Raw genomic sequence first — 15,550 nt, 5'->3', positions numbered from 1 at the left:
TTGCTATGGTCATTATCATATCAAACCGCATATCCATGTCGATCGCAAACTCTCCATGATGATGGAAAGGCCTTTCATTTCAGACCCCCCGGGACAAAGGAGAGGGACAGCTGACCAATCACGGTTATCAAACAAAGCGAAGCAATTAAAAATGCCGACATATTTATTACTACAGACTCAATATGGACGCATTTGCCAGTTATAAAGAATGCATCATGTGCCTATAATCCAACCAAAACATTCAACTAAATGAAGAGGGAGGCCTCCAGAAGAGAATCCAATTTTTTTCGTACATCCACACAATTCCTTATCATATGTTCAAATGAATATAAAAACTTATAGCTGCCGTTGAGAAAGAAGGACATTTTCTTTGCAGCAACATCTAAAAAGAAAAATCTCCTATATGTCTATTTTAAGAAGTACCCGCGGTGCTGTTGTGACAATCACGTTACAATTATAAGTGCCTCCTTGTTTGCAGAGTCTGCTTGCAACAATGGCTGCCTTTGTTGGCTGTCAGGTCCATCCCTGTAGCAGATGAGACACAATAAAATGCCTGTCTGCTGATGATTTTTTTTTTAAACTGCGATAACTACAGAAGAATTTAAGGAATTTCAGTCAGATGCTGGGAATAACAAAAACCAAGCCACATGCACCAAAAAAAAAACCTGTACCTGCATAAGCAGATATGTTTAGGCACCGTGTGACGATGTTGAACGATGGCTGCATTTAATGGCCCCCTCGTCTGAACAGCATCTTTTTAATTGCTGGTAAATATAAAATTAGACTCACCATGAAAACACACAGACAAATCAGTGTCTTAAAATATTCATAATGTCCCCCTTATGCTCCTTCTCTCTCTGATCCCCCCTGACGTAAGGAATGACAGGTTCCTGGGGTTTTCTCTCTTTTGATCATCGATATCGCTTTCTTTTCCAGGGGTTTGGTGCAAAAAAAAAAAAAAAAAACAATTATGCCAATTTGGACAATACTGTAAATGTAAACATGCTTAGGCTCATTAAATTCATGGAACCAACAAAAGTGTGTGTGAGTCTATAAGGGAGCGTATGCATTTTTCCCTACCAGCACATGTACGCACCAGCGTCCAGTCATTAAAAGACTCATCTGCTGCAGGGAACATGTCGCGGCCCTCTGATAGACAAGAGGGAGCGTTTATCCGAACGCTGTCAGCTATTTAACAGATTAGTTGTCCTCCACGGTGCCTCAATCCTCTCCCTCCCTTCCACTCTCTCCCAGCCTCCATCCGTGACGTCCTTCCTCAAGTCTCACAGTCTCCTGCCATTTAGCACCAACGTCTCGGGTTCAGCTGGTCCGATTGCTTTTATTTCGTGACATAACTTCTGCACACATAACTCTCGGGGACCACCAGCCATTTCTGAAGGGCATCTGACCTGCTGTCACTGCGCAGCTCCAGATAGATAATGCACCAGCTTACCCACAGTGCTATTTCACAGATAATGCTGAGTGTACAGCATGTACATGTAATGCTATATGAAAATAACTGTGCGTATATATATATATATATATACTGCGGTGTATATATTGCAGTGAAATGTGCATCACAGATTTGCTGTGTCATCCTATGACTGCCATCTAGGTCACCTTTTCAGAACGACTTGAATAAGCACCTACCCTGCAAGCGCTGCCCCTCATTGGCTATATCCTTCTGCGTACATCCATAGTACAGAGATGATGCCATGCTCCTGATCTGAGGTCAGCCTGGCGCTGATGCTCTGCACTCATCCGGGGCTTAAGTAGGTCTGGGCTCAGCGTCGGCTCTGGAGCCTCTTCATCGTGTGGCATCCTCGGTTGCACTGCATTTCTGAATGTTCCAGGTGTCTTCTGAAAGTCACAGGCTTCCTCGGGCTGAAGACGACAGAATCTCTGTCCATCTCTTCCTCTCGCCCCCTCCTTCCCTTCCTCTCTCATCCGTTAGATGCTGACGGATTACAACCAATCGAGGAGAAGCTCTCGCCGAACCCTCACCAGCTCCTGGCCAATGACAGCGCTTGTTACATATCCTGCACTGCCACAGTATGGCGTGTGTTCTGAATGAGAAATTAAATTCATCCCAACTCTGAAACAACATAGACAGTAACGCACTGAACCGGCAAATATATATGCATAAACAACAGGGTATGAAATATTTATTTCACCATTGATATAAGGTGACAAGGAAATTTAGGGTGGTAGTAGCCTAGTGGGTAACACACTTGCCTATGAACCAGAAGACCCGGGTTCGAATCCCACTTACTACCATTGTGTCCCTGAGCAAGACACTTAACCCTAAGTTGCTCCAGGGGGACTGTCCCTGTAACTACTGATTGTAAGTCGCTCTGGATAAGGGCGTCTGGTAAATGCTGTAAATGTAAATGTAAATCATTGATACAAATGTACATAGATTTCCATATTTGACTAATACCTGTACATTTTCTTACCAAGTTGCATTAAGAATGCATCTAGAATGTACTCTCAAAAGTGTCTTAAAGTGCCTACACTGAAAAAAGTGAACACCGGCTAAATATTAGTCAGTGTTCACTTTTTACAGTGTCTGTGTACCTTTCTGGGGGCCAAATGCTATTGCCTTAAGAAATAAAAGATGATCGATAATGCTCACTGGCTGAACTTAAAAAAAGATTTAAGTAATCTGTCACACCGAGTATTTTAGCATTGGTGTAATGCAAATAAACCAGGTTACAGCAGGTTTGGTTGGTTTATTTACAATGCTAAAATATTATGTGTGACAGATTATTTCGAAATTTTTAAGTTTAGCCAGTGTTCAATGCATTACAGTGCATTGCAGTGCATTTCTAATAATGAACTTATTAGAAAACAGGTATTACCCCCTTTTTTGTAGGTGTTGTGGGACATACAGTACAGGCCAAGAGCTTGGACACAGCTTCTCATTCGATGTGTTTTCTTTATACTCTTGACCATTTACGTTGGTAGATTCTCACTGAAGGCATCAAAACTATGAATAAACACATGTGGAGTTATGTACTTAACAAAAAAAGGTGAAATAAGTGAAAACATGTTTTATATTCTAGTTTCTTTGCTCTGATTACTGCTTTGCACACTCTTGGCATTCTCTCGATGAGCTTCAAGAGGTCGTCACCTGAAATGGTTCTCCAACAGTCTTGAAGGAGTTCCCAGAGGTGTTTAGCACTTGTTGGCCCCTTTACCTTCACTCTGCGGTCCAGCTCACCCCAAACCATCTCGACTGGGTTCAGGTCCAATCTACCAACGCAAATGGTCATGAAAATTAAGAAAACGTCGAATGAGAGGGTGTGTCCAAACGTTTGGCCTGTACTGTATTTTGTTACACGTAACAAATTACACTTACCCTCGCAAAAAAAACCGCATACGTTATTCAGGAGAGCGCGAATTCTAACTGAGGAGATAAAAAATTGCTCCGCTGACTCAGGCCGTTCGCTGCGGCGACGCTCCGCGGTGACCTCTGCGTGAGGACCACGGGAGAGAAGCGCCGAGGCGTGGAGGGATGCTGGATGGAAGGCGCTGCGGGGTTGTTCCTTGAATAAAACCGACGCGTCCTTCCCTTATCTCGCCGGCGCATGAAGCCCGGTGTGCGCGGTGCGTGTATTTCCCGCGCTTTAATCGCGCCCGTCCCAGTCAGCGCTTTTCTGCAATGCAGTCAATAAATTATTATCTACATGGCCGAGCTACGGGACCCATTATATATAAATATATATAAATATAAATCCTACAGTGAAGAAACCAGAGAAAATAAGATGCGGTTTGTTACAGTGCTGATTAAAAAAAAAAAAAAAAGTGTCATTGTTGCCAGATGGAGATTAAAAAACGCGAACACCGTGTGTTGACCTTGACCGTATGGCCGTATGTTCGAAAGTATGTATTGGGACTGTGCAACACTTATAAATCAAAATTTTATTGAGCCTATTTATTTACTGAAGCAAGTTAAATATCGTATTTTTATCATATATATAGTATAATAATAGATATTAAGTGTACATATAGCTCACCAACAACGAGTCGCTAGCAAGAACTATTGCGCCAAATTTTACATTGAATCAAATTTAAATCCGTGTATTAATTTATTCCTATAGTTTGTTATTTATTTCCACATGCAATAGTTTTTTAAAATAATAAACTGCTACTTAAAACCTTGCCCTGTTAAACTAACTCTTTACAACATTGCCATCTGGTGTTTAGATAAGAGAATACACTTCGACGTAAAATGAGCAAATTTATACCAAGACAAGGTTTACACGTGCCTTCAATAAACATTTTATGTGTTAGTAGTTATGTAGATATGCTATGTATTTATTTATTAATTAAATATCCATGTATTGATTTGAACATGAATTTGTTTTTATGTTTAAAGGTGTCTCAAATTCAATTAATTCAAAGGAATTCAATAGTACAATATTATTATATTAAAAATTACTTAATGAATGTTTGAGAGCATTGGTCTATTGCTGCTATCCCAATGTTTGCATATTACTGTGTAATACATATTATTACTGTGTAATGCTTCGATAAAGTTCACGTCAGCTTCATTCTCACAGCATATGAAACACCCAGGGCAACAATCACAGGAAGTTCCAGTCATGATTTCTGCTCCTCCAGTGCGTCTGGAGCCTGCAGCTACTCAAGATGTCATTTATCTTACCGACACTGTTTCTCTGTTACTGATATCATGCAGAATTCACAGGGGTCTTGGATGCGGCTTGACGTCTAGAGGTCCTGTGTTTTTTGCAGAGCTTCTGGGTTCTTATCATGGCCAACTGTTTGTACTGGACCACTGTGAACCAGGATGCGACCTGGGCTGGGATAACATAGGCACCAGAGACCTGAAAGGGGAGCAGATCCCTGGAAAGGTTACAGGGCTGGTGTGATAGACCAGAAGGCATCAGCATATCAGTGTTACATTTTTTTTAAATAATTAAAGTAAGCTGCATCTATTATCCAGCTTTTGAAAGTCACAAAAGTTCTGTGAAAGGTTTCACTTGTGTCGCTGTAAATTAAGTAGGAAAAGAATGTCAGGTGTCAATAATGTGGAGGTTTATGGAAAAAAAGTCATTTTTATGGGGAGGTTAACATTGTGCACCACTAATTAGGGCACAGGAGCGAAAAACGATGGTGAGAGGAAATGATTTTGCGCACCCTGCTCCCCCTCCTCCCCGCCCCAGGAACACTGTCCGGCCAAGATAAGAGCAGCCCACTGCTAATTTTAAGCAGAAAGACAGGAAACGTGACAGCGAAGCCCCCCCCTCCACAAACAACATAGCCGCGAGCCTGGCCTTGGAGGGGATCCTGTGTGGAGCAGGGCTGATCCGCCTCACAGCCCGAGAGAGGGACGGCAAGGAAGGAAGAGAAGGCTGCAACCGAGGGAGGGAGCGAGCGGTGAGGAATTCGGCAAAGGTAAGGAACAAACTCAGAATGGGAGGCAAGATTTTTTTATTTTTGGTGGGGAAAGTGACCGGGACCAGAAGTGTGGATGTGAACTGATGCCACTTCATCTCCCTCTTTCTTGGAACAGGGCGAGCTATGGCTGAAAACAACACCGATCCAGTGCTGGAATTGCTGAAGTCGTTTGATTTAAGTGAGATAATTTTTTTTTTCTCTTTTTATTTAGTCTCTCTCTCTCTTGCACACACAAGCACGTAGACACACACATACACACAATCCTGTGGGTTTATGCTGAAGCTTGTTTGTCTGTTTAATGCTTGAGGCATTACTGTTGAGGGGGGAAAAAAATCACGGTTTGCTGGCCAAAGAGCAACATCTAGCAGTGCCGTGGCAAAAACTGTCACTAAAATATCTAAAAAAAAAGAAACGATGATGACTATCTGCGTTTTTTTTCTTCCTCCCGTTTCCATCCAAAAAAATTCCAAATGTCTTTTCCAGATGAATCTGTTTTTCCTTCTTTCCCCTCAAAGAGCTCTGGGTAGCAAAACAATGGGGTTTAAAACTAAATGTTACGCTAACAATTTGCTTCAATTGTTGGAAACTCCAGGGACGACCAATCTAATTTTAATGCATTACACTATAAAATATGATAAAATACAACTCAAATTACCAGAAAATTCTTTATAATAAATGTCCAGGAAGCTTGTGTCCTCAAAATTCACATAATGAATTATCACACAGACCAGTGTGGCATGGAAAATATTGTGTTTACGGTTCTAGGGGTGGTAGTGGCCTAGAGGGTGAGACACCCGCCTATGAACCAGAAGACCCAGGTTCAAATCCCACGTACTACCATTGTGTCTTGAGCAAGACACTTAACCCTGAGTGTCCCTGAGTGTCTCCCTGTAACTACTGATTGTAAGTCGCTCTGAATAAGGGCGCCTGATAAATGCCATTAATGTAACCATAAGTTGTCCTTAGAACAACTATAGAACAACTCCATTTATGTGTATTTTATCAAGTATTTTATCAAAGTTATACAAAAGCTAATTCTGTATTAATATGCAAAAAGGCTCTTTTTCTCATATCAGTATGGTATTAAAGTAGTAAAGTATTAAAATATTCATAATCAATAAAAGAATGGACACTGTATGCTACACGATGACAGTTTGAAGATTGCTGCGTTTCCTAGAATAGTAACTTCTGCAGTTACTCTTATTCTGCTTTTAGAAAAAAGATTTTAAAACATTTGTTTTTTTTTAAGTATTAATATTTTAATTACCCTGTGTTTTTTTAGAGGACCTGATATTGGCTTTCTGCCTGTCTATCATTGTTGGTCTGTTCCTGGGAGCTCTGGTCTACGTGGTCATGACCTGGTTGTCCCGCCGCAGGGCATCAGCCAATATCACGCGCCTGCCAGCTCGGTCATCCCGCTCCACCACTCGCTCAGCCTCTCCCCGCACCCGCCCTGGCTTCAACCGGAGCGGCAGCAGCGCCTTCGACCGCCGCAGCAACAACAGCCTGGCCAGCGCGGCCTTCAGCATCCACCGCCAGGCCTCGTCCTCCCCGGACCAGATAGACAGTCTGGGACGCAAGTCGAGCTTCCGGGCCTCCACTTTTCACCCTCTGATCCAGTGCAGCCAGATCGCTCGAGATGCTGAGGAGGGGAGCCAGACCACCCTGCCTACAACCTCTGCCAGTACGGATTCAACCATCACAATCCGCCCCACAGTCACCCCACCCCGATCCCGACCCAGACCAGAGTCTTTCTGGAGTAACAGCAACCTGAGGGGCTTCCATGTCACACAGACGCCACCTCCAGCATATGAGAGCGTTATACGGGCCTACCAGGAGACGTGTACATGAGCCAGGAGCTGCTGCACTGCCACCACACCCAGAGGGCCTTCTTTTCCCATCAAGACCAAAGATAATAACTTTAAATAATACCAAAACTATGGTATTAGGCCGTGAAGATAATGATTTTTTATGGGCATTTATGTATGAAATGATGTCAGAGCGACCTGTGCTCTTTTAACATGTTTTAATAATCTGTTTTTATGTAAATTAATGTCAGAATAAATTGTGCACCGTGCATTTAAATTGTTTTTTTAGCAGAAAATCCAGATTTGCCATGGGTTTTTCAATATTTCAATTTTATGTAGTGTTCTAGACATGACATTTAGCCCTGAACAGCCCGTCTGTTCTTATATTAGAATGCAATTTCGCCCGAATGTAGGTTAATCTGGGATGTTAGGGGTCGCGTCTACTTGGCGATTTACGGTATAAAAAACGCGGTTGTAGTTCTATGTGAATTACGGCAAGAGCGTGACGTGCGATGCGTGGGATCGGGCATTTCCGTGTCATTTCGTACCGCATAGCGCAGTGAGTCAATGGAGGCTACGCGTTTTAAGAAAACCAACCCTGTCAGTAAAGGCGTCGTAGCTTAGCCGTATCCTAAGAGGAAGGTAACTGCGGCGGAGTCACGGCCGCGTTGGTCGTTTTTATGCTGCCAGCACGGGCGACGAGGAGCAATGTTGTTAGCCGCGGCTAATTTGGGCGAAAACTTTTTAACAACAACCCCAACAAAACGTCCAAAATGTGTCATTTGCGTTCTAATCTTTAATCGGATCCAATCTGCTAAAATCCAGTGTGTCACATCTGAACTGTCTCTTTTGTAAAAAGTTACACCAATAAATACAGAGCTACAGGGATATTTATTATGTAATTTCGTAGTAATCGGTAATTATAGTCGACAACATTAATCCACGTTGGTCTAAAGATGTCCCATGCCTGCATCTCATGAACAAATTGTAACAGGCTCCTGTGGTTTTGCGGCAGTTTAATCGCAGGAATAGATTTATGCTGAATGCATAAAATGTGATCAGAGTGGTGTAGGACAAATGAAATAATTCACCCCACATTCCACAAGTTACCATTAGACACTTTACTCTTACACCAAAGCCTGTCAGTACTGTGACCTGCAGTGCGACTTTTGGCATTCCCAGATGTCTGCTGCGGCCTGGCACATGATCCGCTGCCGCAAGCTGAGTACAGCGAGCCCGGGTGTAAAGAGGGCGCTTCTGAGGAGCAGCTTGAGTAAGTTTTCAGATGGACCCGGGACCCCTGTCTTCGCTTGCATGCGCCATCAGTGAAAGCGAAGTTTCGCTCTGCAGAAGGCACGACGTAACCTGTGATGCTCTCGTGTCTCTCTTTGATTTCCAGGAAAGTTTGCGAAAGTGACCGGGACTATTGTGTTGGGGTAAGTGATTGTGTCTTGCTGGCCAGGCTGTAAATTCAAATTCAAATTTTATTTGTCACATACACAGTCATACATGGTATGATGTGCAGTGAAATGCTTTCTGCAACTGCTACAGACCACAGTATTGCAAATGTTGCAAGTAAACAGTGAACCAATATGCAAATATTGCAAACATAACCAAGTATTACACTTTTACGTCTTTGACATAAAATATGTGTAACTGGTAGGGTGAAGGTGTGCAAATGAGTTACAGTTTTTACAATGTTTAAGAAAGAAGAAAGAGCCATAAAAGAAAGAGCAGTAAGGACCTAAAAAGCGCAGAGTCATTTTGTGCAAGTGATTATGTGCAAAGTGGTTTTGTGCAAAAGAGTCCGGAGTGATTGGAGGTGAAAGTGCAGATTGGAGGTGAAAGTGCAAGTGTGCAAGGTGTATGTTGTTCAAGCATTTTGGTCCAAATTTAGAAGATGCTGTAACCCAGAAAACCCGCTCGGTTTTCATTTTAGAGCAGTCAGTAGGGACAGGGACAGCTTGTGTCCTCATAATTCACATATGAATTATCACACAGACCAGTGTGGCATGGAAAATATTGTGTTTACAGTTAGAGTTCTAGTGGTGGTAGTGGGTGAGACACTCACCTATGAACCAGAAGACCCAGGTTCAAACCCCACTTACAACCATTGTGTCTTGAGCAAGACCCTTAACCCTGAGTGTCTCCAGGTATGACTCCCTGTAACTACTGATTGTAAGTCGCTTTGGATAAGGGCACCTGATAAATGCCATTAATGTAAACATAAGTTGTCCCCCCTGGAGACACTCAGGGTTAAGTGTCTTGCTCAGTGATCCTGGGACTTTGTGGTCTTCTGGTTCATAGTCGAGTGTGATTCAAATGCAGTGCAAAATGTTGTTGGAACCCTGGTGCAGTGAAGCGCTCTTTGTGTCTGTAGGGGCTGTGTTTTCATCGCGTACGAGGTGGTCTCCTTGAACAAAGCCCTCACCATCGACACCCAGGTCATTCTGCAGGAGAAGCACAAATCCTACATCTACTTGACCCCCTCTTCTTACAGGGATCAGGAGAACATTGCTGCTGGTACTTTCACTGCTTTTCGTTCTTCCAAGTTAAAAATGCTAGTGAGTAACGGGACTGTACCCCATTTCTAAGGGGGCTTAGTTGCTTATTTATTGTACATGTACATGATAACATGATCAAATCAGTGTCCTTAGCATCATTAATCCAGTTAACAGCACAGGAATTACATTCACATTCAAATTTTATAGCATTTATCAGCCGCCATTATCCAAAGCGACTTACAATCAGTAGTTACAGGGACAGTAATAAATTTGGGATTCAGTAAGGAATGTAGGAATCAGTCACTGGGTTGATGAAGCCCACTGGTAAAAAGTGCAGAACGTTACATGGTTTATAAAAAATAAAAAAAAATCCAAAGTTCATAAATGGGGCGATGGTGGATGCTCTTTGAATACCCTGCACTTCAGTGCATCTGGCCATCTGTGTGTACAAGGTCTCACTCCAGCGCGCCATGCATCATAGCGGGAAATGCCGTATGAGATCCCATTGGCCTGCGCATGGCGTCCAGGTTGCAGATCATGTCGCTTTTCCTCTCCCTCTTTCCTGGCTGCTCTGTGCAGTTCAGGGTTGTGTTCGCTGCTCTCACTTCCACCGGTCAAGGATGCGGTGTGCTTTCACATTGACGTTCATTGAGGAAGCATATGCCACCCTGTCCGGAAATTGATGTTCGAGCTTCTTTTTTTTCTTTTTTTTTAGTGGCCATACATTTAATATGATGTGTTTGCATTAATGCATTGCCTCTAATAATTTTCTACTGATAATATATACTGTTCACTGCTGCTGTTGAAAGAAATACATAGAATTTGTAAACTGGCACTAGTCCACGTGTTTAAGTTGACAGAAGAATAACTCACATCTTCTCTTGTTTAGGTCTGACTTATAAGGCCAGGAAAGAGCTGCACAAAGCAGCGAGAAGATTTCTGGAAATTTCCTCGCGAGTTCTGCTTCAGCCACTTGATGGTGAGATTTAACATGCGCATGTAGCACATTTTATATACTGGATTATGTTTAGAAACCAGTCATTTATGTGTTTTGTTTGTTTGGATTTTATAGCCACGCACCTGAGGAGTTCAGGTCTGCAGCCAAAAAATACAATAGTTCTAGAAGCTTGGAAGACATGAGTAGAGCTAAAACCTTTTTAGACTGTGAAATCGGTTTCTCTGTGCATGCGTGTGTCCAACAACGTCTGTGGTCATGTTTCGGTGTTCTGTTTTCTTACCTCAGAGCATTTAAGTCATGTGGACGCAGATCCCCATGAATGTGCACTATGGGTGCTGCTAAAGAGAACCCGCTCACCCAATCAGGCCGTGAGGCTGCGGGCCGTCCAGGAACTGGCGCACAACCTGCACTGGCATGGTAGGCGTCTGCCACCCCCTTATGTTATAAGGAGACTGTGAGAAGGAACATGGCAGAGGAACGCAGAGTCCCCTACGTATTTACAAACGTGGCTAGAATGCTCAACAAATGTGTCCATTTATCAGTTCCCTGGTATTTCTGCAAATCCTTAAAACATATTAATATCTTGGAATACATCAATTCCAACTTAACATATGAACGATAATAATGAAAATGAAGTGACCCATGATTCCAGCATTAGAAATCATATAGAATTTGGTGTATTTAGATATGTTTGGCTTTTTTTTTTTGTATGACAGATTATCAGTTTCGGACAGCAGCTCAGGCTGTAGACCAGCGCACAGTGGTGGGTCTGGCGCGAACCCCTCAAGTGGACCTGCGCTTCTTCCTGTCCCCACCAGCCCTGCCTGAGCTAGAGGATGTGGGTATTATGGCCACGTGTCTGTGAAGGTGTGTGTGTGTCTCTCTTATTTTATTTTGTCTTGTTGCAGGGCATATCTGTAGAAGATGAGCTTCGCCACCTTCTTGCGTCTCTGCCCCAGTCGGAGGTGGACCAGTGTGTTCAGTACTTCACCTCCCTTGCCTTGAGAGAGAGCAGCCAATCACTAGCCGCACAGAGGGTAGGACACAACACACTCCAGACCCTAATCTGTTGACACTTGTTTACAACATGTACCTTTTCCTCATCAGTCTTCTCTTCATCATGTTTTTCTGGTTTAATAACAGGGGGGTCTGTGGTGTTTTGGGGGGAATGGGTTGCCTTACGCCCAAAGTCTGACCTCCATCCCATCGGAGAAAGTAGAGTCATTCTGCCTGCAAGCCCTGGTGCAGCACTCCAGGGTGAGGTCACCTTCTTCATATGGTCCTAAGTGTGTACATATGTTTTATATGTATTGCATTTTTTTAACCCTCTGTCCAGGTCCCAAGTCACTGTGATTACATAGTGGCAAATGGCGGCCTGCAGCTCCTGCAGAGGGTCTACCAGCTTCGCAAGAATTCCATGAAGATTCAGAGGAACATTGTTCGCGTCATTGGAAACCTGGCACTCAACGAGAATAATCATGCAGCCATAGTGCAGTCAGGTGACCATAATCCAAGTGCTGTGCCGACTTGATTCAGCACAGCCCGGGCCAGCCTATAGCTGCTGCATCTGATGTTTCCCTCTGGTAGGTTGGGTGTCAGTTTTGGCTGAGATGATGCAGTCGCCCCACATAATGCAGGCATCACATGCTGCACGAGCCTTGACAAATTTAGACCGGGATGTCGTGCAGGAGAAGTACCAGGATGGAGTCTACGTCTTACACCCACAGTGTCGCACAAGGTACAGACCTGTGCATTTGTGTCAGTGCCATGACAGAAAAATTGACAACTTTTTTTTTTGTGCCTAATGCTTGGTTTGCTATACAAGGTACTGCAAAGCATGTTCATTCGTTGTGAGAAAATAAGCATGACTACGTTCATTTTATGCTCATTGTTCCACCATTCATCTGCTTAGAACTCGTAATTACGACATTTCTGGTTTCTCATTAGGGTTGTTCAGGTGCAGAGTGGAATTACAAGACAGTGCAGCCACTGCTAGCTGCTTAGCATGCTCACTTGCAAAAATGTCTTTGCAACACAGAAGGTTGATGTCTTGGATGTAATGTCAAATCTGTTATCTCTTCACATTCTGGTTTTTAATGTTTTTTTTAATATGGACTGTCAGAACACATTCACCTTTACAATTCATAGTAAATAGCAGATGTGTTAAAATAGATGAATGGCAAGTTTTATTGGCTGCACACTCACATGTAGGTGTCTGCAACAACATAGCCGTATAAATTGTGGAAATGGTCCATGCTCCATGCTTGTAAAGTGACAGACCCACAATTCAATTGTGCATGATTCACCATGGCACCATTGAACGTGAAAGTGAAGTGATTGGCATTGTGATACACAGCACATAGTGACACAACGAAATGTGTCCTCTGCATTTAACCATCACCCTTGGTGAGCAGTGGGCAGCCATGACAGGCGCCCGGGGAGCAGTGTGTGGGGGCGGTGCTTTGCTCAGTGGCACCCCTGATTGTGGGGCCGCTTCCTTAACCACTAGGCCACCCCTGCCCCTAAACACCTCCACGTTACAGTTCATTTTTTATTGATTGACCTCCCTATTTTAAACACTCTTCTAATAAGAGTTGGTGGTGTCCTTCCTCCTGTTTTGTGAAATGCCGCCCCAGCCAGCCAATCAAAGCAGATGTGCTTTTTGTCCACGGACTCCTGGGAGCTGCTTTTAAAACATGGAGGCAGAAAGATTTATCCGAAGATGACAAACCATCCGCGGCACGGGAGGATTATACCGAATGCTGGCCCAAGGTATACAGGCCTCTGTCTGTGGCTGGGTTTATGTGATGTCCTTCTACACCTTTTCCCATTGATCCTCTGTTCTTTATCTACTCAGACATGGTTGGCCGCCGATTGTCCCTATATCCGAGTTCTGTCTGTTGAATATGATACTCATTTGAGTGACTGGAGAGCCAAGTGTCCAGCTGAAAACCAGAGGTCAGTTCTTAGACACACACACACACACACACACACACACATAAATCTATATTACAGTACCTTTTTCAAATGTGTGCTTGTGTGTTTGCTCAGAAAGTTGTTACGGTTTTGTTAAGCGCAGTTACAGCCCAGCTCAGCCCTTTTTGTGTTCTACAGGAAGTCCTTGGCATACAGGAGTCGTGAGTTGCTGGCGAAACTGAAAACAGCTGGAGTTGGGGACAGGCCAGTTGTCTGGGTTGCACACAGCATGGGAGGTTAGTGAGTCAACTTTTCACACATAATGTTTGCCCATCTGTTAATCGACTGTTTTCACTAGTTCAGCTCTTTTATAAGACAACAGTTTCTCACTCTGAATGATCTTTTTTTTTATTAAACTTCACAAAGAAATGTGAATGCCTTTGTCAGGACTGTTGGTGAAAAGGATGCTGGCAGATGCATCAGAGGATCCAGATCTGAAGTCTCTGCTAAAGAACACCAAAGGCGTTGTGTTTTACAGTGTCCCCCACCGTGGTACCTTCATGGCTGAGTACTCAGTCAGTGTCAGATACCTCCTCTTTCCGTCCATAGAAGTCAGAGAACTCTGCAGAGGTGATTTAAGACTTCATGAGATGCATCATTCTTCACCTGAGCTGTTTTGCTATACATTGTATTTTATGTACGTTTTATTCACAACAGATTCACCCGCCCTACGGGACCTGAATGAGAACTTCCTGAACATTGCCAAAGACAGAGACTTTAAAGTCCTCAGCTTTGTGGAAACTCTTCCCACAACTGTTGGGCCTATGATCAAAATACTGGTTGTTCCAGCACAGTCAGCAGGTGAGGTTTTTTTACAGGTTTAAAGGGGGTGGCCTAGTGGGTTAGACAACTGAACCAGAAGACCCAGGTTCAAATCCCACCTACTACCATTGTGTCCCTGAGCAAGACACTTAACCTTAAGTTGCTCCAGGGGGACTGTCCCTGTAACTACTGATTGTAAGTCGCTCTGGATAATGGCGTCTGATAAATGCTGTAAATTTCTTTTCTTTTACAACTGCATGTGAACCAGGCAACCACCATGTCACAGATTCAAACCCCACCTACTCCAATTGTGTCCCTGAGCAAGACACTTGACCCAGGGCATATCTGTCTCTATACTCCTGTTTAACTACTCTTTCCACCCATTTAATATGTCTTCTGTAGATCTTGGCATTGGGGACCTCATCCAAGTGGATATGGACCACCTCAACATCTGCAAACCAGAGAAGAAGGACTCGTTTTTGTACAAGCGCAGTTTGCAGTTCATCCAGGAGGCTCTGAGAGGCTTTGCACATTAACCCAGAGCAGCCACTTTGAGATGGTGCCACATAAACATTTCTATTTTTTAAATGTATCTGTAATTTAACTATGGTGCTAGCTAATAATATCACCCCTTCCTTATTACCGTGTAATGTCTACTACATGACTACTGGACAGGGATTTACCTTTATTTAATAGTTTTTTCTCCCACATATAACTGTTTACAGTATTAAACAATGTTTTTGTCTTGCTTTCTCATCAAATCTGACCTCTTCAAACCACTGTGTCCCAGATGTTTACTTGCAGTTTCCCACCATGCCACTTGCCTAAAATTAGAAGCACTTGCTGGTTTTATTTATGCTACTTTAACCATTGAACGCCTTGTTCGACCCCCTACCTCAGGTGCACATCAATGTATTGTTGTTTAGAATGGGGTGGTGTTTGTGTTTCAACAGTATTGTCTGTATAAAGATATGTTTTACTTCTACTGACGTGTGCAGTCGATGGATGCTCACTGCCAACAACTTAAATAAAGTAGCCGAATAACTTTTTTTTTTTTTTGCATATTTAATCGTTGAATGTGGATGACACATGTCTAATTAGGAATTTATATCGCTAAT

General features: G+C 43.2%; 3 protein-coding genes across 10 annotated transcripts in view; 2 read left to right on the top strand and 1 right to left on the bottom strand.

The window, feature by feature from the left end:
• syne1a (spectrin repeat containing, nuclear envelope 1a) overlaps positions 1–1,943 on the bottom strand; it is a 119,477-nt gene extending 117,534 nt beyond the window's left edge. For all 6 annotated transcript variants that reach the window (XM_028953075.1, XM_028953077.1, XM_028953078.1 and 3 more), the window contains exon 1: positions 1,651–1,943. In XM_028953075.1, coding sequence (XP_028808908.1) covers positions 1,651–1,717 — 67 coding nt within the window. In that variant the 5' untranslated portion in view covers positions 1,718–1,943. The remainder of the gene's footprint in view (positions 1–1,650) is intronic.
• Positions 1,944–5,294: 3,351 nt separating this feature from the next.
• myct1a (myc target 1a) lies at positions 5,295–7,509 on the top strand. Its single transcript, XM_028953358.1, has 3 exons — positions 5,295–5,421; positions 5,540–5,602; positions 6,707–7,509. Exons 2-3 carry the CDS (start codon positions 5,548–5,550, stop codon positions 7,273–7,275), a joined length of 624 nt encoding a protein of 207 aa, XP_028809191.1. The 5' UTR covers positions 5,295–5,421; positions 5,540–5,547; the 3' UTR covers positions 7,276–7,509.
• Positions 7,510–7,702: 193 nt separating this feature from the next.
• On the top strand, positions 7,703–15,482 carry serac1 (serine active site containing 1). 3 transcript variants are annotated; one of them, XM_029002892.1, is made up of 18 exons: positions 7,703–7,874; positions 8,415–8,505; positions 8,632–8,668; positions 9,613–9,755; positions 10,626–10,715; positions 10,809–10,829; positions 10,980–11,111; positions 11,411–11,532; positions 11,603–11,731; positions 11,838–11,951; positions 12,031–12,193; positions 12,282–12,432; positions 13,331–13,466; positions 13,552–13,652; positions 13,809–13,906; positions 14,058–14,240; positions 14,328–14,471; positions 14,835–15,482. In XM_029002892.1, exons 2-18 carry the CDS (start codon positions 8,415–8,417, stop codon positions 14,966–14,968), a joined length of 1,989 nt encoding a protein of 662 aa, XP_028858725.1. In that variant the 5' UTR covers positions 7,703–7,874; the 3' UTR covers positions 14,969–15,482. The 3 variants fall into 3 exon arrangements, with proteins under 3 accessions (XP_028858725.1, XP_028858727.1, XP_028858726.1); XM_029002893.1 differs by having other exon boundaries at positions 7,734–7,791; XM_029002894.1 differs by lacking the exon at positions 10,809–10,829.
• The last annotated feature ends 68 nt before the right edge of the window (positions 15,483–15,550 follow it).

This window comes from Denticeps clupeoides, chromosome 14 (genome assembly GCF_900700375.1).
Source record: "Denticeps clupeoides chromosome 14, fDenClu1.1, whole genome shotgun sequence".
Taxonomy (NCBI): domain Eukaryota; kingdom Metazoa; phylum Chordata; class Actinopteri; order Clupeiformes; family Denticipitidae; genus Denticeps; species Denticeps clupeoides.
Note: the sequence above shows the minus strand (reverse complement) of the source record. Positions and strands in the feature narration are given on the sequence as shown.